The 24,446-nt window shown below is 34.7% G+C and overlaps 1 protein-coding gene across 1 annotated transcript in view; it reads left to right on the top strand.

Annotated features, from left to right (window-relative positions):
• Positions 1–11,481, top strand: part of LOC110457886 (glutamate receptor ionotropic, NMDA 3A-like) — a 54,968-nt gene extending 43,487 nt beyond the window's left edge. Inside the window, exons 4-8 of the mRNA XM_021509340.1 lie at positions 57–207; positions 1,326–1,616; positions 2,277–2,396; positions 3,251–3,327; positions 9,871–11,481. Coding sequence (XP_021365015.1) covers positions 57–207; positions 1,326–1,616; positions 2,277–2,396; positions 3,251–3,327; positions 9,871–10,693 — 1,462 coding nt within the window. The 3' untranslated portion in view covers positions 10,694–11,481. The remainder of the gene's footprint in view (positions 1–56; positions 208–1,325; positions 1,617–2,276; positions 2,397–3,250; positions 3,328–9,870) is intronic.
• Positions 11,482–24,446: the final 12,965 nt, after the last annotated feature.

Raw genomic sequence — 24,446 nt, 5'->3', positions numbered from 1 at the left:
ATAGGATGATATATCAAATGTTGAATATTATTATTATTATAATCTGAACGTTACAGAGCCGGTCAACTGGATGCTTACTTAGGTGACTATCCTATCCTAGAGTACGCTAGGGGCAACCTAGACCCAAAGTGTCAGCTCCGACTCTTGTCGCAAACGTTTGGGGAGGACGGATACGGGATAGGTATCGCTAAAGACTCGCCTTTAAAGGTATGCAAATGGGAATGAAAGTTAAACAAAATATCATAATAATCAAAATAACAATATAAATAAATCAATGTTCTTATATACCGCTTTATCACAACCTAGTTCGTAGGTCGTTTCAAAGCGGTTCACAAATTATTATCCATGGTTATGGGGCCTTTGCAACCAGCCAATATCTTGCTCAACTCCCCGGGAGCATACAGCCGGTGCTGTCATTTCGGCGCTCACAGCTAGCAATCTACAGTTCTAGCACTGCCCAACCACGTACTCATTTATAGCTGAGTAGACTGGAACAAGCGGAGTAAAGTAGCTTGCTCAAGGACACAACACAGTGCCGTGCCGTGACTCGAACCCACAACCCTTCGGTCACGAGCCCGGCGTCCTACCACTAGACTACCGTGCCTCCTCTGTAAACAATGGATTTGAATGATAGAAAAAAGGAGAGGTTATTGTTAGCATTGTTCCTTTTGATATATTAATCAAAATATGAAATATACCATGAAGTATGGAGAATATGTTTCTCAAACGTCTAGGTACACGAACGTCGTTAATGAAAACATGAACTACATTATGACAGTCTATTCCACAGAACCAGTGCAGTGCAGTGTTAGCTACACTTGATTTAGTGTTTATGGGGGTGTTCGACATCTAACGTTGTTAAGTGTACTCAAGACTAAATTCAAGAAGGAATGATTCCATTCCGAGATTTTAAAATCGATTACGTCTTTGCCGAAATTTCCCATGGGAATTGAGCGAAAAGTTGGTTAGAACTTGCGCTTTGTTTTATAGTGACACAGGAGCATTAAGGAATCGTTAAACAGTTTCATCCTAATTCCTGAAAGACATCCTCAAGAATAATTCAATTTATAAGAAAAGAGAAAAAAACAGACGTATCAATGTGCAAAATGGATATATTGAACAAATCTATTTTCTTCTGCTCTCCTTCAAGATATGAATATTGGATAAATGGAATACTATCAATCCCAAAATCAATAAACATCTTCTTTCCATACCAATATTCTGTCTGCAATAAAGTCGTAAGCTGTCTAAATGACAATATAGATGTAAGGTATCTCTATAACTAATTATCTCTAAAAGAAACACACTCTTTTTCCTTCATGTAGATTCCCCTGTCAGAGAAAATTAAAGAGTACCATGAAATTGGTTACATCGACGATCTGATTGACGTGCACTTTGCTGACGCGGAGTGTTACAAACAGAGAATAACTTCCGAGGAGTCCCGATTAGAAGTGCTTCATCACGCAGGACTATTCGTCATGCTGTCTGTAGGAATTGTATTCGGAATAATTCTGTGTTTTGTAGAGCATGCTATCTACAGAAACCTTGTTCCCCGATTCCGCAAAAAATCCCCGAAGAGTTGTATGAAGAGTTCGCATCTGATGTTTTTTAGTCAGGTATTGTGTTTTATATGCTACATTTATTAGTAGAGTTACTTTAGGTAAATATATTTGTATACAATATACGGCATGACAAAATATCAACGCATTGTTACAATAAAGAGAATTATATATACGAAATCAATAAGTGTTATCAGATCGTTCAACGAAGCACGTATTTAGTTAGAATTGTATGAATTAAAGCTGTCGTCGAATGTATATATGACCTTTTTTATGTCAAATTCACAGAACACGTCATTGTTAACAGTGTAGACATAGTACAATGAATCAAAGAAATACAACATGCTATCTAAAGCTATGCTATTCAGTAAGCAAGACTAATATATCTATAATGACACAAGGGTATCGATGACATGGTCAAATGATTAATATCCGTTCCCACCAGAGCTATTAAAAATGCTTTGTTATCTATGGTGACTCAGTCATCCTTTTAAGAAACAGACTACCTAAAACTCATGTTTTATTAACTCTTTATAATTGTTATTTACAGTGTTTACTGCGCTAATTGATTGCTAGCAATGATGTGTGTTTTACACGTTATAATTGTATTAACTAAAGTCAATGTCCCATTCGTGAGAGAATTTGTTTATGTTCCTAGGGAAAGAATTTTCTTGACATGTATCATTAACTTATTCTTCCAAATTTATATCTTTTCAGAGACTGCACCGTATTTTGACGAGTGCAGAATTGGTAAATGCCAATGAGTCAGCTAAAGAAATGATCGGTATTGTGAAAAACAGGGAATTCTCGAAACTCTTTATGAAAAGCACCATTCGCGTGAGTACCATGTTTTATTAACTACCCTCGACGGCCGTGGTTCAAAACACTCTTCATTGGTTGGCTATGATATATTATTGAACAATAGACATGCGCGTGCCTGTTCTATTTGATAATAGATCATGCTCGTAGAGCGCTCATCCAACAGCATTTCGTAGTTGTGAATGTAAACAAATAATGAGTGACTGGTCATAGACAAGCTTCCTTTATCGAGTAAGGGGTAACGTGACAGCTGCGCGTGGCCTGTTGATGAAATAAAACTGAGGCATTACGAGAATATATGCTTGCACGCGCAAAAGTACAGTCTAAAGTAAATAATTGGATTATCCATTATTTGGTGCTTATATTACACGGAGGTTGACACGAAAACACATTCCCTTATGGTTTGACGTGATAGACTAGGTATACTAAACACTGATGTCATACTATAGAAATACTATTATGAGTGCCTGTCTTAATCAAAGACATATTAGGTATCTTATGAAGTAATATTACTCAAGATGACTTCAAACATATTTGCTATAGGTTTTTTGACCCTGCATGACCACCAGGTATCCCTTCCAGTTTTTTGTGACTCTATTTTAGTTTCTTTGTGTTCCTAGTGTTGTCTCATAGAGTTCCAATATTGTCCTTTTGAGCTTATTCAATTTATAATTTACTGATATTTACCTTACGCTAATCTTTATGTAAATCTCCCATTTGTTCATATTTTGCCCACGTTTTATCTAAGTTTGAATTATGGATTAATTGACATTTTGGTATTCTCTTATTTTACTTTAAATGTTTAAACATTGTATACCATTACCAAATCTGAATTATTTGTGGTGAGTAATACATTTTTTTTTCTAAAACAGAGAAACAAACTGGCTGACATGGCAAAGACAAAACGATTGAACCGAAATTTCCTGGATGTGGTTGAAAAAGCTAAATGGTGGGTTTGCTATTCATTTCTAAAGGTTACATTAAATGTGACACATGTCTGTGTTCTTCACTATAACAGGAATTGAATTGTGTCAGACCTCATTCTTGATCTTTGTACATATTTCCGCATTATTGAAAAGTACTGTAGGAGTAGTGGCTGCGAGAATAGTTTGCTGATTTGGATTGTACGTATTGCAGATGGTTCAAATCACATCACAAAAAAAGATGAGAGATAAAAAGACAAACACAGTCCTGAAATACTGATGTACATCAAACTTCTCCCCGAGTTGTTGAAATCGTATTTAGTTAGTCTTTTCAATTCTGAAGGAAGCCAATCGCCTAAAGTTCAGAATTGTTTAAATACTTTTACAGTTTGGTCAAGATGAACTAGCTATTGTTTTGATATAATAGTTTTACTTTTTACACAAACAATGTACATATTGAACGTGTCGCAACGTTTCAAGACCGACTGGTCCCTTTGTAAAGCTATGACTGGATAGCTTGACAAAAGGGACCAGTAGGTCTTGAAACGTTGCGACACGTTCAATACGTACATTGTTTGTGTAAAAATTAAACTTTAATATCACATATTTCCAAACTGATTAATCTTATTGAAAATAACTATTGTTTTCTGTATGTACATAGTGCACATAAACTTAATACCTTCGTGGCACAAACAAATATCATATTTATTTCTCACTGGTTATATTGTAAAAATGAATATAGCTTTAACATTTTAGAAAACTACAAACGTCTATATCAAGAGTGCATACTACTTTCTATAAATCTAATTTAACTTACTAATCGTTTACAGATCCATGGAAGAATTGTCTGCCTTGAATAAATCAAACGATAGTATTAAGAATGAGTAATTAACGTAAAAAAAATGACATTTCAAGAATGACTGTTGTGAATGAGTATGAACATTTAAAGGGTGCTACTTTTGGTAAAAAAAGCTATCTTATTTGATAAGAATATATGCCTGGTGATGTTTTAGATTTACATATCAGAGATTCATGCAGATGAACATTTTCCTACAGTTTATTATGATGGACAGTTGTCATGAGAGAAGTCTGTGTATTTTCAATCTAACGTGTATTTAACACAATATTTCAGCAATGGACAACACAATTAAAAGCAGGTAAACACATCACCGTGTGTATATTTACTAGATGTGCATTAGAGTATAGAATTATATAACTTAGATCAGAGAATGGATATGTAAACAAAATGTATCTGTGTCATTGATGTGATTGAAAAAAGTATTTTACATTGAATAGTACAATTGCATCCCATCTTGCATCATTATTGATTATCCATGTAATTTTGAATTGAATAAATGTCAAAAAGAAATAACGAGTAACATGTTTCCCGATATCTAGTACGATACTACATTCTTTTCTGTTTTCCACAATTTCCATGAAGATATATGTTGGCGGTAGGGTCAATGTGAAAGTATTGTGAACTTCTACTTGTTTTGCTGACAGCACATTGCGCAATAACAAATGTTCGAAAATGTCCCTGGCATAAAAGAATAGAATCTTCGTGAAACATACGTCAATATCTCTCTTAGCTAGGACAATCGAGGATATCTTTGAAGGCAAAAAACTATGTTTATTTACTAGTTTTAATCAAAATTTATTTTTAAAAATCTTTCAGCCCAGGAAAAAGGAGAATAGGCTTCAGGTAAAATTCACACCACAGTCACCTTTCTGAGTTCTACTATTTTAATACAGACTATAGTACGCACCTCAGATACATGTCTGAGTTATACTTATATAATACAGGCTACATTTTGTATAGTGCGCACCTCAGGTACATGTCCGAGTTATATTTATATGATGCAGACTACATTTTGTATAGTGCGCACCTCAAATACATGTCTGAGTTATACTTATATGTTATCGACTACATTTTGTATAGTGTGCACCTCAGATACATATCTGAGTTATACTTATATGATACAGACTACATTTTGTATAATTTTGTATAGTGTGCACCTCAGATATATGTCTGAGTTATACTTATATGTTACTGACTACATTTTGTATAGTACGCACCTCAGATACATATCTGAGTTATACTTATATGTTACTGACTACATTATGTATAGTACGCACCTCAGATACATATCTGAGTTATACTTATATGATACAGGCTACATTTTGTATAGTGTGCACCTCAGATATATGTCTGAGTTAGATTTTTATGATACAAACGATAGTACCAACCTCAGATGCATGTCTGAGTTATACTTTTATGATACAGACCACATTTTGTATAGTGTGCACCTCAGATACATGTCTGAGTTATACTTATATGATACAGGCTACAATTTGTATAGCGCGCACCTCAGATACATGTCTGAGTTATACTTATATAATACAGGCTACATTTTGTATAGTGCGCACCTCAGATACATGTCTGAGTTATGCTTATATGATACAGGCTACATTTTGTATAGTGCGCACCTCAGATACATGTCTGAGTTAGACTTATATGTTACCGACTACATTTTGTATAGTGCGCACCTCAGATACATGTCTGAGTTATACTTATATGATACAAACTACATTTTGTGTAGTGCGTACCTCAGATACATGTCTGAGTTATACTTATATGATACAGACTACATTTTGTATAGTGTGCACCTCAGATATATGTCTGAGTTAGACTTTTATGATACAAACGATAGTACCAACCTCAGATGCATGTTTGAGTTCGACTATAAAAATACAGACAAACTTTAATAAAATGATGATTATTAAGCTTCAGTTATATTTTTACTTTTGAAATACACATAAGTATCAATTTTGCTATCAGTGAAACAAAGGAAGGAAACAAAATATTCTTAACGGGAATATCATATTGAATGTGTGGTAACAGGTTGGCAATGTCGACATGAAATTGTAGCATCATATTATTTTTTCAGCACAATGTGATACAATGTAACAATTTTGTAAATATGTATATATATATATATATATGTAAAAGTGCCATATAATTTTGCATTGTGATAAACATGATTTTAATGTTGTTAAAGCACTCTTTAACGTGTGAAATGTGTACTGTGGTTGTGTGTACGTACCTAAGTGTGGGACTTGTACGACCCTTTACTTCGAACGCCACAGGGTTTCATTCTGAAACATTCAACATCACCAGGTACACCTTTGTACATGGATAATACATATGGAAACAAATAGTTTCATGTTTATTGGCTGCCTATTATCATTTGTCTATTAAGTCTGTTCTGATTTATTTAACCTCGTCGAATTATCGAAATTAGCTGTTTCTTATGTCCTAGATAATGCTTTCGCTACAAATCGTACTCAAAGTGGAAAATTGATACTGAGAAACACATTCCTGAAAGAAGAATATCACTTTCTCGACACAAACAGTAAATAAAGTAGAATGATGATATTAATACATACAGTCAACAGGTAGAATAATGTCATAGATTCAATAATTAGATTACACTTTTTAAAAGTATAATTCAAAAGAAAAAATATAATGTTTTCGGTAAAATTAAAAAGAAATCGAAAAAAAGTATTAATATGAAGGTACAATAACGGTGACATACTTTTTAAGACCATAAAGATCATATAAATCACCTCGGGACTCTCGTGGACAGTAACAACCCTGAGCAGCTTTCTTTTACATTTTATTTACTTGAAAGCACTCGTTAAAGTTGCTTTCAGACAATTGGTGTTAAATACATGTCATTACATAAATACATGTTTTAAGGTGCATGTTCTATAGTTACAAATATTGAATATCAAGGCGAAGATTTTGTAATTATTTGGACATACCTACTGTTGAAGTTTGGGTCCTACTGTTAACTCAATCGCTAACTATCGAAAAGTGGCTTAAATTTTTATTTGAAATGCTACACCATGGAACAAGACATTAGTATAGGAATATAGGATCTAACATGTGTTTCCATTTCATGTGAGATTATAAAACGAGTCTTATTTTTTTTAATTTAGCGAGCACTTCGCGAACTAAAATGGAAAAATTGTGACGAGTTCCATAAATTTCATATGAAAGGAAAACAAGTGAAAGATCCTTTTTATCACATCATGACGATTTGTGGCATTTAATCGTGTAAAACGATAATTCATCTACAACCCTTCAATGTAAAATAACCACCATTTTGACTCCAGTGCGTAAGTTTGTGACGTCATGTACCTGTCCGATGCGTGACATCAAAATTGAAACAACTGAAACTTACAACCAATCACAGGGCTGATAGTTCATATTACAAGAGTTATTACGCAAACAAATAAAATATGACATGGGTATATTCACTGAATAACAGTTATTTATGTGAATATGAATATAAACTTTATTTATTTTACAACAATTATACACCTAACTTATCTAAATCACTCTTGTTGGCCCCGGATGTTAACGCGGGGGGGGGGGGGGTCTTAATTTGGAAGGAAACTTGAGTACCNNNGGGGGGGGGGGTGTCTTAATTTGGAAGGAAACTTGAGTACCTGGAGTAGGTTAAACATAGAACGTAGAAAGTGCATCGTCTTCAAAACCAGAAGAAGTGTAGTAAAAAAGGAAGATTACATTTTTGTTTCGATTAATGCAATAAATATACAACATTCCCGTTATATAAAAACGTTTCGGCTATCTGTTCAGTTACAGATCGATTGCGAACCTTTACTGCTGTATTTTACTTCCACTCATACATTTTGACACATAGTATGGGATTTGTTGATGGCCGCTATCTTATTCTGAGCACGCGTGCCATTGTGTCGTTCTCGAAACCACAATAGACGCTGACCATACAGTAAAGACAGACAACATGACTGTTTGCTGTAAACGAGCATTAAGTTAACCCTTACGACGTAATATGTGTCAAATAACCCTTCTCTACACACGAACCGTATACTTAATAACTTTATCGATTTTGATCACAAAAATTATAGGTGAATGGGTTTGTTATTTTATTTCTGTTCGTCCAATCTCTTTCGCATGCTCCAGCAATAAAAAAGGTCGATTGGTGTGCCCCCTTTGCCCTGTTAGCGCAGATTAACGACGTTTTATCTGTCCCTAACAGGCCACTTATTGCGGGCAGACGAACGAAGCACACTGTCCCGATACTGCTGTGCCGTTAGTAGATAGCTAACAGAATATTGGTTCTAACTGATATTGGGATGTTACTAATCTATAAATGCATGCTTGATTCGAATGCAGAACAAACATGGGTTCTGTTGGTCGGAGAGATCGAAATTTTAGGTGTAATTATATTGACATACATTGTTTATTTTCTTATCGCTCCGGCGGAAGTGCAGTAACATATCATTACGAAGCGTTATAATTTCCATCAGATGCGCTATAATAGAAGTGATAAGATACTGCACAGCTCTAACATTTTAAACGGAGATGCGAAAATGTTATAATGTACAGCACTATCACTTCAGACGAAATTTAATGAAATTTTAAACCTGTACAGGTTATCATTTCACGATGAAGCGGTGCTATATAAACCGCCATAGTGTTATAATTTAACGCTAACTTTGGAACAATGATAAACTGTCGATTTAATAATTTCGATTTTGCAATATTCTACAGTAAAAAATCCTCTCCATTAATGTAATATTATTCAGTTATGAAATACTGTACAGCTCCATCACTTAGTGAGCGCAAATGTTCACGGTTTTAATTTGCGTGTTACACCGGTCTAACTCAATAGCCACAACTATAATCGTATGAGATGATCTATATTCCGAGGGATTTATATTTCATGTAGTATTAGAGGTTGTGAATATAGCGTAAAACAATTTTAACTAAATGAACAGAAAAAGAGTACAAAACTGGATAAACTACAGCGCTAAAAGCCATGGAAAATGCTGGATTATATTTGGCAATGACAAAAGTCACTTTGGTAATTTATTCTATTTACCTGGTATATATGCAGTTGTGTGTCTATTTATATCGTCCATAGGGCAGTTGATTCCATTATTGAATAAATTCACACATACTTCTTATGGTTTTCAGGGGGGTTTTCTTTACACATTTTCTTTTTTTTCTTTTTTGTTTATTATATCAGATCGGAAGGAATATTCGAGTATAATGGTAATAATCAAATAAATATGTATGCATAGGGCAGTTAATTCCATTATTGAATAAATTCCCACATACTTCTTGTGGTTTTTAGGGGTTTATTTCTTTACACATTTTCTTTTTTTTCTTTTTTGTTTATTATATCAGATTAGAAGGACTATTCGAGTATCATTGTACTAATCAATAAATATGTATGCTGTCATCTTATTTGGCAACCTGCTGATTATTGATGGAACCTAATATCAATCCGTGCCAGTTATCATTTACTTTAAGAGTCGAACAGGAAGACAAGCAACACAATTAATGAAAGGGAACTTAGATTTATTTATCGATTTGTATGATTACACTGTACTGACTAAATTTCATTTGATTGGTGTGTATTCGGAATTGACACATTCTTTCGTGTTATCAAACGGTATTGTTTGTATTTTTGTATTTAGCATATCTACTCAAAGTTATCATTCTGTTTGTATAGGATGCAGCAGATGCGAGAAGACAAACTTTTCGGTGACGAAGATTCCCCTGTAGCAGCCCCGCCTTGTATTACTGAAATCTCTCTCAAAGACGTAGGCACTAAAATCGATTTCAGTGCCCTAAAAAGTCAGATCTATGAAAGCGAAGTACAGAGTGGCAATGACGGGGATATAGACGAATCCTGTGATGAAAACCGTAACGACGAAGGTGATTGGTTTTTAACTCCTCCTCATCCGAAAGACGTTTGTTCGTACAAAACAGGTGACTTAGAGAAACACCGTAGTTCAGAGAATCTCGGTAGATGTATTTCCATACCGGAAGTTAACCGGATGGAAAGAAGTCCGGATGTCGGTGACGAAGAGGACACAAGTTCAGATAGTGATGATTCTATAACAGAACAAACTGAGTTGCTCATGCCCAGCCCTTATTTACCGGTACAAATTGACTCCCACCCTATTCCCAATGGTCACGTACCGAGACAGTTGTCGTTGGACCATAATGAATCCGTTGATAACTATTCAAGAACAGAAAATATAACTATTGATTCAGAAAACAGGGAATATCGCCAACGAACTGCTTCTTCTTTCAATGAAAACAAAAGACAAAATCATCGAAAGCGGAAAACGTGGCACGAACTTAATTCGAGGCGGAAGTCAGATGTGTTGCCAGTGAAATATGAAGAAATTTCTAAGGATGATTTATTGTTAATGTGGAAAACTTCAGAGATTGACCTTGGGGACAGACTCGACAGGGCGCTCAAGGAAAAGAACAAACTCGAAATGAGAATTGCACAGCTTGACGAGAGACACCAAGGGATTATATGAGGTGGTGACGCTCTCTGTATGTTCTTCCCCAGGTAAACAACTGTCAAACGCTGTGTAGGAGCCGGTCGTTCCAATACCTTACCAGCAACCTTGCATGAACTTATTCCTATGACTTCAGATGACATACATTGTTGCTTTTGGCATCTACCGGCCAAATACACTTTATGTGGTCAAGACAAGTGTCGGCAGTGTGGTCTTTAAGTTATCGATTCTTTGAGGAGTAATCCAAGTCAATGATACTCGTTTTACATCGTTCTGATTCGATATTTCCTTAATTGAAAAAGGTCTTTTAAAATGTTGTGTCTTTAATCGTTACACAATGAAAATCGGAGTATTAGCGTAAATGTATAGCTACATTCGTATTATTTGCAGACGGTGTGGGAGATTAGGGAAAATGTATAGATAATATGTGTGGAACCATTAATGTTGTCAATAATGAAAAATAGATAGTATCGATAGTGTCGTTCAGGAACACACAATGATTTAAATATTATTAAAAACATGCTGTATAGGTTGTCAAAGAAAAACGTTGTTAACGGATTATCGTAACATGTGTTCAAAACCATATCCCCATGAAATATCTCTAATCTTTAATACCGTACATACACTTAATGTCCCTATAAATTTTCCCAACAACTGATAACTGAGAACGTTAAGTTTATGTGCACGTAATAGACATAGATGTGACAGTTTCTGTTCTTCAAATAATTATGCAAAACACAAAAAATACTGAATGGTCTGAAGTGGATATTAATTCATCAAGACTATGTATTAAAAAGGTATGAAAATACAACAAAATAAAAGTTGTTCACACAAAATACAGGATGGCATTGTGTTACTGTAGATAAAATTTAAGATGAACGTTGAGAACTACATCTATTGTCTATGCAGTTGATGAAATCTTGGTTCAGAATGAAAATATATCAGATTGATTTTGGTTTATCATACTACGACAACGATCATGAAACTATAATAAATACCCTATCAGGTTCAACTCCGACATTAACACGAACAATAACTGATATAACACCTTCATGAGAAGTAGTCGCGTAACGGTCTCAAAAGAACATGCAGATATTACAGTGTACGTACATTTGTAAGTATGACTTTGTCTATAAAGACAGTCGACTTATAATCCACCTGATATCGATGTTTTAAATGACTTTTTGAACTCCTATGCTTGGGCCCATATTCATGAAACCGTTCCCATGCTCAAGCATGGTTTTTATGCTAAATCCTAATTTATTGATCTGGTTTAAGATGGAAAGAAAAACTTATTTTGAGACGTAGAGCCGAATTCTGTTTTCGATGTTTACATTTGACTAAAAGATAATTTGGTATGATTTAAGTGTGAAACAAAAATACTGGTTTGATCACAGAATCCATGCTTGAGCATGAGAACGGTTTCATGATTATGGACCCTGGTACAATTGCTATTTGTAATCAAGCTCGCTTATCGATAATTGAACAAATGATTTCTCCTGAAACCTCTGTGCTATAGATAGATAACATGCTACTACATGTTGTAACATGAGGGAGCACGAGCAGCTGTGATAGGGATTCCTACGTACCACGTGACTTACGACCTTATCAGTGTCATTTCCTAGAATTGTAACATCCCTAAATAGTATGTGATGCGTCAATCAATGACATCCTTGTGAAGTGGGTTCAAATGAAATAATTTCTTGTGACGTCAAAAGTTATGATAATTTGAGCTCATGACGTTTTGATGCGAAATTAGATAACTAAGCGACGAGTCTGATTCAGAAATAGTCAAAGTATGCCTAACCACAATTGCTGATATGTTCAAAATGTGTCTGTATTATCGTTAATGAGTTATACTGAGTACATTATTGTCATAACGTTTTGGTGCGATTGCTAAGAGGGACAAGTTCTAACAAAATTCGATAACTTAGCAACCATTCTGACTCAGAAATATTAAAAATAAGTTTAATAATTCCAGATATAAACAAATGATGTCTGTAGTATCGTAAATGATTTATCTTAAGAATGGAATGATTAATTTCAGTCATAAACGTAAAAATCAAAGCCAGTATTGTTATAATAATATCAATAAGGAATTACACATATGCTAAGTTTAAATTTATCTTTTTTTTAATTAAAGTGAAATGTCCACCTCGTTTGTAAAATTAGTCATAACAAGATTTATTACCATATACTTTCATGTACATAGATATAATATACATATATATATATATATATATATATATTGAATCACTTTCATCGATGTAAATTCATTGTTTTATTGTTTACCTTGTTGGTGTAAAAAATATACAAAGGTTGGTCCATTGGAAACGAAATACTGTATATAGACTTTTGTTTGTCTTTGTAAATATTTGTCCACGATTTCAATTAAATATGTGTGAGGTTTTAATACATTTATGTTTTTTCGGTGTTTATGTCTTGCCATTTCTAGAGAGTGGAAGAATATAACCCCTTATGCCAATGTATAGATTGTATATAAACCGCTGTATATTAAATAGAATTACAATCATAATTTTTACGGTGTTCCTAAATTTAATCTGTCCCACAATCATATATTATTGTTTTTGTAATATTTGCAGGACGAAAACGGCGTAAACATAGAGTCTCTGTCAACTTATATCAAGTTCTTAGAAACTGGTTACTTCAGCTTAGAAGTAGTAATCAAATATTTGCTTTTGTGTCGTAATTTTAAATGTCGGAAGAGTGTGGCCTAAGGTTGAATTCAGAGTCTGCTGTTGATTGATTCTAGCAACACGGTACAACATTTCTTTGTAAACTTAGAATAGATGCTTATTGAAATATAAGAGCACTGCTGTTTTCCATAAAATTCAATGTCAAAATACTTTTTGTCGACGGATTTTATGAAACCCATATTGTATGGAAGCTGTTTAGTCTAATTAAAATTAACATTTTTGTTTAATGGTCTTTTCGTCTACCCAATGTAGCTTGGAGTATGCATATTAAGATATGTCATCGTCAGTATATATAAATTAAATAGAAAGAATTCATATAAACTTATTGCTAATCTTGCTTTATTTCTATTTTCATATGTTTGCAAACAGTTACAAAATGAATATCAGGGGACATAACTCGTCCTCAAAAATCAATGTCCAGAAAACGTTTGAATCGGGAATAAGTTTAACAATTAAAATGTTTAAATTTAGAAATTTTGGTTGTATCATACATTCTCAAATTCATTTTTATCAGATAGAGCATTATAAATTGGATTTGCTTCATTCATAATTTTAAAACCACATTTCTTAAAGCTATTTTGGTTTACATAGTATAAGAATATTTCTTTCCCTTAATCTGTTCAATTCCCAAATTTGATAAAAGAATATCATTGTCGGTCATCCTAAATAATATTTTACTTTGTAACAATTTTTTGGCGATTGGATAGGACATCATTACATGTTTGTCCTCCGTATTTTGTTGGTAATCATAATGTCATAATTTTTCTTTTGTTCTGTTTCTGGTGAATTATACAAAAGAATAATAAGATGTTTTTTATAATTATTTCTTGAAGCAAAATTGGAAGTAGTTTAACATCGTTGTTTATACGAAAGAACAGCAGTCAACGCCGACACACAATACAATACAATAAGGTGACATTTAGACAAAATTACAAACCATTCTAAGAATTGGAGGTAAAACCAATATAACGTCACCCGTCCTGATGCGTTCCGTCATAACACGTCAAGTCCAAATATGCATGATCAATTTGATAAAAAAAAATTGACAATCATATGCCTTGTAAGTTAAAATTTTGACAAATATTTCAGGTTCGTTCCAAACTTATTTTAGTTGCAAGCAGTGAAAGTTAATTTCACACATTTACTTCCATAATGAATAAACAAAACTTCGATCTAATTTGGATAAGGAAGAGTAAAGTTATAGGAATAACATTGATGCGTTATGTAGCCTTAGAACTGTTTTTAAAATACAGCAGCTAATAGATTTGCATTTTATATCTGTGCAAATAATACAATGTGTAGTTGCAACGATATTTTGCTACAAAAGGGTGTTTCTATTTCTAGTGCTTCAAATTGTATTTGAATCTGCATATGTGTTGCTTAATGTTCGTATCTCATAAAGACATCAGAACTTTTCGGATGTTACAGGATTATTGTGGGATGTAGTTAGAATAGTAAATTGTCTTCGTTTAATAAATTTACAAAGTAAACTGTATATGTATGTGTACAATAACCTGTGTATATTAACCCTTCTTATCGTGTTGATGAAGAGATACAATGTATTTGTTATAGTTTATTCATACATGTATGTTAACAAAAGTGCATTCTTTCCTTTCATTATCTAATATCACATGAAATTCTAAGACTATTTTTACAATTGAAACCTGCATGAATTCACATCTTTCCTGACTTCAACATCATTGACAACAAATTATATTTGTGGTGTCGATGTAATGAGTCACTTTGTTTAATACTCCGGACACTAACAGGCGGAGACTGTGACATTAACGTCAAATGCTGTCATAAATCGTAGTAAAGTACCATAATCCTATCATTTGATCACATGAAATGCACCTAAATATATATTTTACCAAGTCACTTTAAAAGAACTGAGTATAAAATATTTCACCTTTGTTCCATCATTCTTACTCTGTATCATGTTTAGCTAGCAAAATCTCCATTTTCAAGTATGATGCATAAGTTTTTGAAATATCATGACATTATCATTGACAAACCGGATATGGGAAGGATACAGTTTGCTCATGTTTAAATGAATGATATAAGAATCAAAATGGCAGCATCCGGCCGCATGCATATTCTCATTGTTTTTCTCCCTATCAGATTCGTAAGACCTTGTATCGTTTTTTGATATTTTCTCTTCATGCTCAATATAATCCAACATTTTGCCATATACAAACCTTATTTCGAACGTTAAGAACACTTCAAAAACGACCACGTTCGAAGCTGTAGAAGTGTTCTTTTTCAATGACATTTTGTTACTTTTGTTTACGCAAACGGTACAGGTCCTTACGAACAGAATAGCTTCATCTCATTATCCCCCATGTGACCGGATTTTCTTGACTCCATCGTGTGAATGTCAATACATGCATACATAACTGATATATCATGTCTTGATATATCACAGCATCTTTTCAAACGATCTGAATAAAATATATATCACATGTACCCGGATATTTTGTTATAGTTTCATAACATTTTACAATGTGTCGACTTACTGAACAGTGCTCTCAATTAATCCAAAACATGGTGGCCTTAGAAAGTGTCCTATTGCGAGTGTTGTTGCTATAGCATCTTCTTTTGGGCAAGTGTCACACGGTGTTGAAACATTCAATCGGACAAGTGGCGGAGTGACGAGCAAACTTGTCGTTTGTTGCTGATTCATCTAGTGAGAATCGTTGGACACTGGGCTCTTAATTTATAATCCTAAACTCGGTTTCTTGTCAAGCATTTGGGTGAAGTCACCTTCCTTACATAAGTATCAAATACAAAATATATTTAAAACAGACTGAATTGTAAACATGGCTTGCAATAACGTATAGCGTTTATTTTAATGAGATATTTTCTAGATTTCCTTGGTCAAAGACAAATACTTTTATATTTTTTACGTTACAAAAACAGAAAAAAACATTCTCGTTATATATACTCTTAACCAGAAAGTTAAAATCATTCAAAGATTATACAAGATTCAATACGTGATGTGAATAAAAAAAGTGAAAGCCATTCATACTCTTAGAACGCAAACACGGTAATTGTTGATTCATATTCATCGCCATCCGTTTGTTTTGAAATAAATTTCATTGTTAGATCTTCGTTAATTAAAGCGGTGGACAAAATAAAATATGCAGGATGATTGCTGAAAATCAAAAGGCTGCCAATGAATCCAGCATTGGTATAATTCAATGGGGAAAGATCAATGAAAACCCTGCGTGTATTGTTGCCTTGAAATAGATCAACAGTAACGGCCTGTCAAACACTGTCAATGAAAACAATTGGCTTTGGGTTGATGCTAGAGAATCACAGCGATGGGATGCAAAGTGTCAATACGATCTAATTAATTTTGAACTTATTTATGAATCTATTCACCTGTCTACAGTTCTAAACACCCCCATGTCAGTCATGAAACATAAAGCCGAGTTTCTTCATTGGAATTTTGTGGAATAGGTTCTTCAATAAAAAGATAATTGTTTTCAAAGAACAACAATATGTCACTACGGTTTTTTGAACGACAATTAAATTTAAAAGAGAAAAAGGTGATAACTGTGTCATTAAGTTTTCGGTTGAGTAAATATGATAAGCGTTAATTGTTTCTCCTCTTACATTAATTGTTACCAGTGCTCATTGTCCTACTCGTGTCTTTGTTAAACAGTGACGGCTCCCCAAATGAAGCACTCCTAGTGTTCCTACATGTATCTACATAATTATATTACTCATATGCAAACATATTTCATAGACGTAGAAAAATCAGTACTTACACGAGGAGGGACTGTGCCGATATATAGATATCAGTTACACAATAAGACCCTATTTTGAGTTTTAAGACAAGCTGTCTGATGAAGGTGCCAATCCCGTGCCTACACGAACTCAAGGGTGTACAAACGTTATCAAACGCTGGAGACCACACTGCAGGTTCACACCGGTCATTGCTGAATCATGTACACTATCAAAAACTTACATTGTATTTAAACAGACTTTCATAATGAACATTCTCCATGAGATATCGACATAATGTTAAAAATGTCGCGACCTCGACGTCCGAGGATTCCGCTAAGAATATCCCAATCTTGCAGATAAGTTATGTTTGTCGAAAGTGCAACGCTTGACTTTTGTAGATTGATACATAATGTTACTATGTATAGATGTACTTTTAAAGACAGATGCACATTGAATTGTACATTAAAAACACATTTCCTAATCAGGAAAAATAACATTCCAAAATTTGGTTTCAAGATTGGTTCTGCATTTCGAAGTTCAACATAAGTATTCAAAAGTCGTGAAGCCATATTTATTTAAGATACATTGGAAATGAGCAAGGATACGCTTTTGTCTCTCTTTGTTGCGAAGTTGTTACATGTGTATTTGATATTTTCATTTTAAATTAATCAAAACAATACATTAATTAGGAGAGATCGATAATGTAATTGGTCGTGTGGTCAGTGATATGCTTGCAACAACGTATACACCCTACTCTTGCTGTTTGTCGTCCCAGACATACAACAGTTAAATGTGCAACTCCTGTCCAGACAAAACAACTCATTTAAACGCAAAATGAATGGACAGATCACCGCATTTATCAGTCAATGTCCTGTAAATCAGCCAATATGTTATGCCTGGTCCTTAGTTTAAAAAACATTGTGTCGGGGAGACAAAATTAGAGTACCTAATCTTAGGATTAATAACCACTGTTGTTACAGCAAGGTGAAGCGATGGGACCTGCCAGTAACCAGACATTTTACCATGTCGAGCAACAACCGGTAGGAAAAATAGAATGTAAGGACCGAGCATTGTCACACCTTTGGTGGTCAGCAACGCCCCGACAAGGTACTGTATTGGATAGACGAGCTGCAAAAGGTCATTTAAATATAATCTAAAACAATAATTCAAACAATTTATTTAAATAGTATTTAAAAATGCTCTCAGACATTGTTACCAATAACTCTACATTCCTTTCAGTTTCGATAATAATTTTATTTGAGATTCGGTAATATCGATTTCTATCTAGTATTTTTTTTCTGCTGCAGAAAAGAGATCGACACTAATACAGAAATATAAATATTTTTCCAAGGATGAGTTCTGTTATCATTAACTGTGCCTGTTGCTTGATAAAGTGCTCGTGGTGGTACCACACAACCTATCTCCCATTTGTAGGGGAGAGTAAACTAACCCTAATCACAGAGCGCCCAGGGAGCATTTATGCATGAGCTGTAATGGTGTTATCCCACTATGTTGTAAATGTTTTGATATGGCGTTACTCTCAGGGCTGGAAATCTGCTCTATGATTTATGAGCATGGATCCAAAGGTTTCCTATGTTTCTAGGATATAGCACGTCGTTCTTGCCATGTTCGTCCGTGGTGAAAGGGAATGCGCCACTGTTTGTATATAAAAGTAAGAGGCATTGCTCTTAAATTATTTTTGCTTTTTCTATACTTTGGTCTGAAAACTTACACATTGAGTTAGTGTTAGTGCGACTATTTACGCGTACACCTTTCACGCCTGACATGAATATTTAACAGGAACAGTAAGCGGGACCTTTATATTGATTTGATGACAAAAATTATTCACCCTAAATGATACTTTATTGTCTTAGCTTAATGACATGCTATTTAGGTTAGGCTGGTTTATATAAATAAGCATGAAAATAAATACGATTTGCTTGATTCTTTATTTGTAGATAAAATATTATATTTCCCTTTGTTTGTCATAATTATAGGAAGTACGGTAAACTGCAACTAAAATTGTGTCCGTTGTTCAATGTACACTTATATATAGTCAGCACTCGACTTATTTTGACTCTATTAAACCAAATAGTGCATTAATGATGTACGTACACGTTAACACGCACACACATACCTATGAATTTTGGTTATAGACACAATGTTCCAAAAAATAAATACACTGCACCATACAGCTGTTTGGTCCTTATACAAATATTTTGTATGGTACTGGGCTGTATTACAAATTCTCTATGTATATGTATATATAAGTGATTGTTAAAATTGCCATAATGCAGGTTAAGTATACGTAAAGTGTGTGTAAAGTTATATACAATGTAATACTCTGCTATTATCCACACACTTCCTGTTATGTTGTACTTTGATTGCTAATACAGTGAAAAAGGTGGTGCCAAATGTAGAGTCCTTTCTGTCGATCAACCTATTTCCTATATTGATGGGACTTTTCAGGCAAGTGAAGTTTTATAAAGGTTTCGTGTGTTACATGTATAACGACAGTGGGGTCCAACATAAGCTCTGGAGGAACAAAAGATTTTCAAATTGGTGCGTAGTACTGAAACTGATATATAAGTACAGTAAGAACGACAGTGTACACAATATACAATTGTTTCATGACTATTTGGGGAACAGTCAAAACCATCATCCCGAGGTAGGGTGAAGCCCTGGGGAACTGTTTGCCCGAGGCCGTTAGGGCAAATAACATTGAAACAATTGTTTTATTACCAAATAGGTATTAATATCAAAGGTGCATGTAATGGTGTCTCGCCATTGCATAGCTTCGTCTGCGTAAACAACACTGAGTAGCGGTCATCGAAACGCTTGAATGGGGCTCTCGAGGGGTGATTTCTGCGCATCAACTTCGCGCCGGGTAACACTTCGCTTTGACCGGGAAAACAGTTTTGACTGTTTCACCCCTACAGCCGAAATTGGACAAAAAGCCAGAAACAGTCAAAAATGACTAATTATGATTTATATAATAATCAAAACTGTTAAATTTAGGAGACCCACCCCTTTATTAAAATACTTCATTGTAACATTAACAATTCCAAACATGTAACCCATAATGTAAGAAAAAGGTAAATAACCATATATTTACAACTGTATCACTGATATTGGACGCGAATTGTTTCTGCTAGACGTTACATGTAGCAGAAGAATCCGTCTTTAGATGATATTCAATATTTGTAAATTCTGGACACTGATTTTGGTATCAGCGATTGTTTCAAAAAGAAATAGGATGTGAGAAAAAGGGGCTGCCGCGAGGTTAAAGATGTACGAGGTCGCTTCACATTTGATTAATAAGTTTGATTGTTAAATAATCTAAAGATGAAAAAATATTCATGTTAAAATCGAGTAATTTTTATTGAACTTGTGGAACTAATCTCACCAAGTCTACAATTGTTGCTGGCCGATGCAAACCCTTTCCAGCCATCTAACACATTTTACCGTTAAATCCATGGACAGCGATACTGCATCTATCAGTGTCCTGTCAAAAAGCCAATGTGTTTTACCTGTAAACTTGTTTACGTGTCAAATGCAGTGCGTTGTTGAGACCAAATCACTAGTTGAAGTTGGGATTTACAACAACAGCCATTTCATCAAACAGAAGCACAAGGACCTTCCAGTAACCAAATATTTTAACATGCCGAACCATATATATGACAGGGCCTGAAAGTTGTTCCCACTGAACATTGTTAAAGTTGGGATTACAAGCAACGCCCCTACACAAATAGCAGTGGATTAGCCAGCTGCAAACCACATATCCTCTCAGAATGAATGAGCAATGATCGCCCTTTTCCTAAAAGAAGTAGTTTCCAGTTGGCTCTCCTTTGATGTTCATGCATCCTGCATCAATACTGCTAACCGCTTCCCTGTTAAATAGATTAAATGCCACGCATTAAAGAAGCTTTGTGTAACGAGTATGCTTATCTATTAAACATTTTGTCTATTGGTGCAGATTTGAAGACGGACTTGGCATGCTATGTTCCACTGGAAGGATGACTTATGTCGGCGTCTGAGCATTACTTCCCTGTTTATTCACGATTTTTATTTTACATACTGTACTTTTAATTGACAATATCTATTAACATTGAAGAGTTGCCATTACTGTTTCTTTCTTGTCTTCTTTCTTACATTTTATTGTTCGCACGTAATGTTTTTGTCTTGACACAGGGACAAACCGGGTGTATTGTTTTCTTATATTTTATGGTTTGCATTGAATGTTGTTGTCTTGACACGGGGACAAACTGCCTCAAAAAGATTATTACTTCCCTGTCAATATATCATTTTTTAATAGGCATCCAACGAACACTTATTGTCTCGAATCCTATATCTATATTGTATGTTCCTGGGGGTTTTGTTGTCACTAACCGATATTTCGATATGAGGACGTGGCATTAATTTAAATTTGACCTCAATTTATGCATGGTTGATGTCGTTATGAAGCAGAGGACGCTTAACCTCCGGAACGTCTGGTCTCCGTGTAAAACTTTCCTCTATTTCTATTTTGCCCTAGTTATACCGATTTTGATTTAAAATTATGGTTTTGATATTACTGCTATACCTTCTGATTGTTTGTTGTACATTGAGTAATATTACTTGATTCAAACAATATAATTAAAAAGTTTGATTACGCCTGCATAATTTTCTGCGAAATAGGACATGCTTTAAAAGCACCATTAACACAAAAGCAACTATGTCTATTAATTGATAAACGTCTTTAATTGTCGGCTTCTATTTGTTGTCTATATTTATTCTCCATTTTTACTATAGATGACATATCAATCACAGCAAATAAATTCATCTTTCTCCGTGTATGCACACATACTAAAAATTTGGTAGCCGAGCATTTTATTGCAATACCCCCCCNCGGGATATAAACCGGTATATAGTGAAATTGATTATTTTGCGAACTAATGATATGTATTTCTGAGACGATAAATGAAATGCGAGCTTATCTTTTTTTTCTCTAATTTAGAAAATGGGCTGAGCGTTTTCTTTGAGTCACGAAAACACGTCCCTGTTGGTTAATTTATAATCCAACCTGACTGCCACATCACGATAATCCACAGCAAAACTAAAACAACGGCTTCACTTCATATCTTACTGTTCACGACGAAAACAGCGTCCTTCTAGGAGCCAAAGCGAGCCTGTACAATCTAATGGAACGACCGAACAGAATTCCATCTCAGTAGTTTGGGAAAGCCTTCTAGAACTTGTTCCATAAACGCAGAGAAAAATGATATATGGATTTTTCTTGGTCGCTTTATAAGGGGTATTTGGTACAAAGAGGTCTCGGCACCGTTGGCTATAATTACTTTTTCGCAGTATATTGATGCCTTTCTAATAAAACTGTCAAATATTATATCTCTGTTTACCCCAAATCATCGACAAATAAAGACATTTCAAAAATTTGCACCACTTAAATTCCAATCAGCCGGGGCTGTCATTACAGCTCTGGAGTAATTTTAAATGTTAAATGTTAATGGAAGTCTAAACACTGTGTTCAGATAATCGTATAATGAATGATTCGAGTATATACGCACAACCGCTTTTGTGTTTTGATACTGTTGCCCTGTACACATACGTTTTGTATATGTTTTTATGCTATATTGACCAGTGATCGTATTTCTGTAGTTATCATTACCGGTACATTGGTTGGACAATTCTGTTTGTACCATACGTCCTATTATACATTTCTCATTTTGAGATAGACCTAACATAGCACGGAGCGCGGAGACCGAGACCTAGAGGGCAAAAACAGGGGTCATTTCAAAAGATTATTTTGTTTTATCTCGAACGTGTGTGCACACACCTGCACGTGACCACAGGTAAACGAACATGTAATATCGTAAGTATTCACATTTACATGACATTTCCGCAACACCTGATACAATTATATAGCTGGTGACCGCAATCGTTATAGTCTTTGCAGGCTCCATGAAAGCATTATACATATACATGTACCAGTTATATGTAAGGGGGGCGGGNAGAAGAAAAAAGAAGCTGGATTTTCACCAGCGCGGCAATGATGAGATACTGTAAAATCATAAATTGTCGTGGTTCGTTAAATTTCGTATATTTCTTGGTTAACAATGTCCACGAAATAAAATCCCCACGAAAACATAAATTTGGTATGATATAGCTAGGGGGAAAACAGAAATCAGCGAAATATAATGTCCTTGGAACAGGCTAATATATGAAAACCACGAAATTTTAACACCACGAAAATAAACGTTGTCGACGGGATTTGTAGTATTTTTCTGGTGCAACATGTCACAGTGGATTGAACTTGTGTGCATGCACCTTTTGGATTGCTATACCACTGCCAACAACTGTAGTGTGCACCGAAAACCTTTCTCAGCATAACTGTAATAAATCATTTCTGAAAAGAAAACAGGTCAGGTGAGTTAAGTTAAGAGAAGTTACTCATTTGTCATAGTGAAAAGCAGGAGATGTAACTGCCAATAGGAAAACTTCAGGAGAATTCTCCAGTGCTTTGTCGCCAGCAAAGGAACAAGAATCCTTTATAAAGATGTAATGAAAAAATATTTTGAGATATCCCCTGGATTTGCTAGTCTCAGCGCCCCGTGCTAGGTCTGCCACAAAATGAGAAATGTCTATTAACAGCTATGGTCATTTAAGTACTAACCAGGTTTTCGGGTGGATAAATACCGGAGTACTCAGAGAAAAACACCAACTTGCAGTCAGTACCTTGCACTGCCCAATGTAGGCCTCGCACTTGCGACATCTGCAGTGATTATCTAGTGATCGTAGATGGTCAACCTTTGCCACCGACCCCATATTATTACTGTTGCTAGTATTACCGGTACACGTACTATATTGGTAGTTATTATTACCGGTACATGTACTATATTGGTAGTTATTATTACCGATACACGTACTATATCGGTAGTTATTATTACCGGTACACGTACTATATTGGCAGTTATTATTAACGGTACATGTACTATATTGGTAGTTATTATTACCGGTACACGTACTATATTGGTAGTTATTGTTACCGGTACACGTACTATATTGATAGTTATTATTACCGGTACACGTACAACATTGGGAGTTTTTCTTATCCTGTACACGTACCATTTGAAATGAATGTTGATACTTAAGTGGTAGGACTTTTACCGGTAGTGTACACTAATTACACTTGTAAGTATGATCATTCTGTCGTTAGTGTGTTGCAAATAGATTTATGACCAACAAAGCCAGGAGTACATGTGTCTAACCGTTAGCTGTTGGTTGCCTGATGTTGATGTCATTGTGAATCACGTTCATGAGTTTGT

This window comes from Mizuhopecten yessoensis, unplaced genomic scaffold (genome assembly GCF_002113885.1).
Source record: "Mizuhopecten yessoensis strain PY_sf001 unplaced genomic scaffold, ASM211388v2 scaffold9369, whole genome shotgun sequence".
Classification (NCBI taxonomy): domain Eukaryota; kingdom Metazoa; phylum Mollusca; class Bivalvia; order Pectinida; family Pectinidae; genus Mizuhopecten; species Mizuhopecten yessoensis.
The sequence above is the reverse complement of the archived record's forward strand: the minus strand, read 5'-3'. Positions and strand labels throughout refer to the sequence as shown.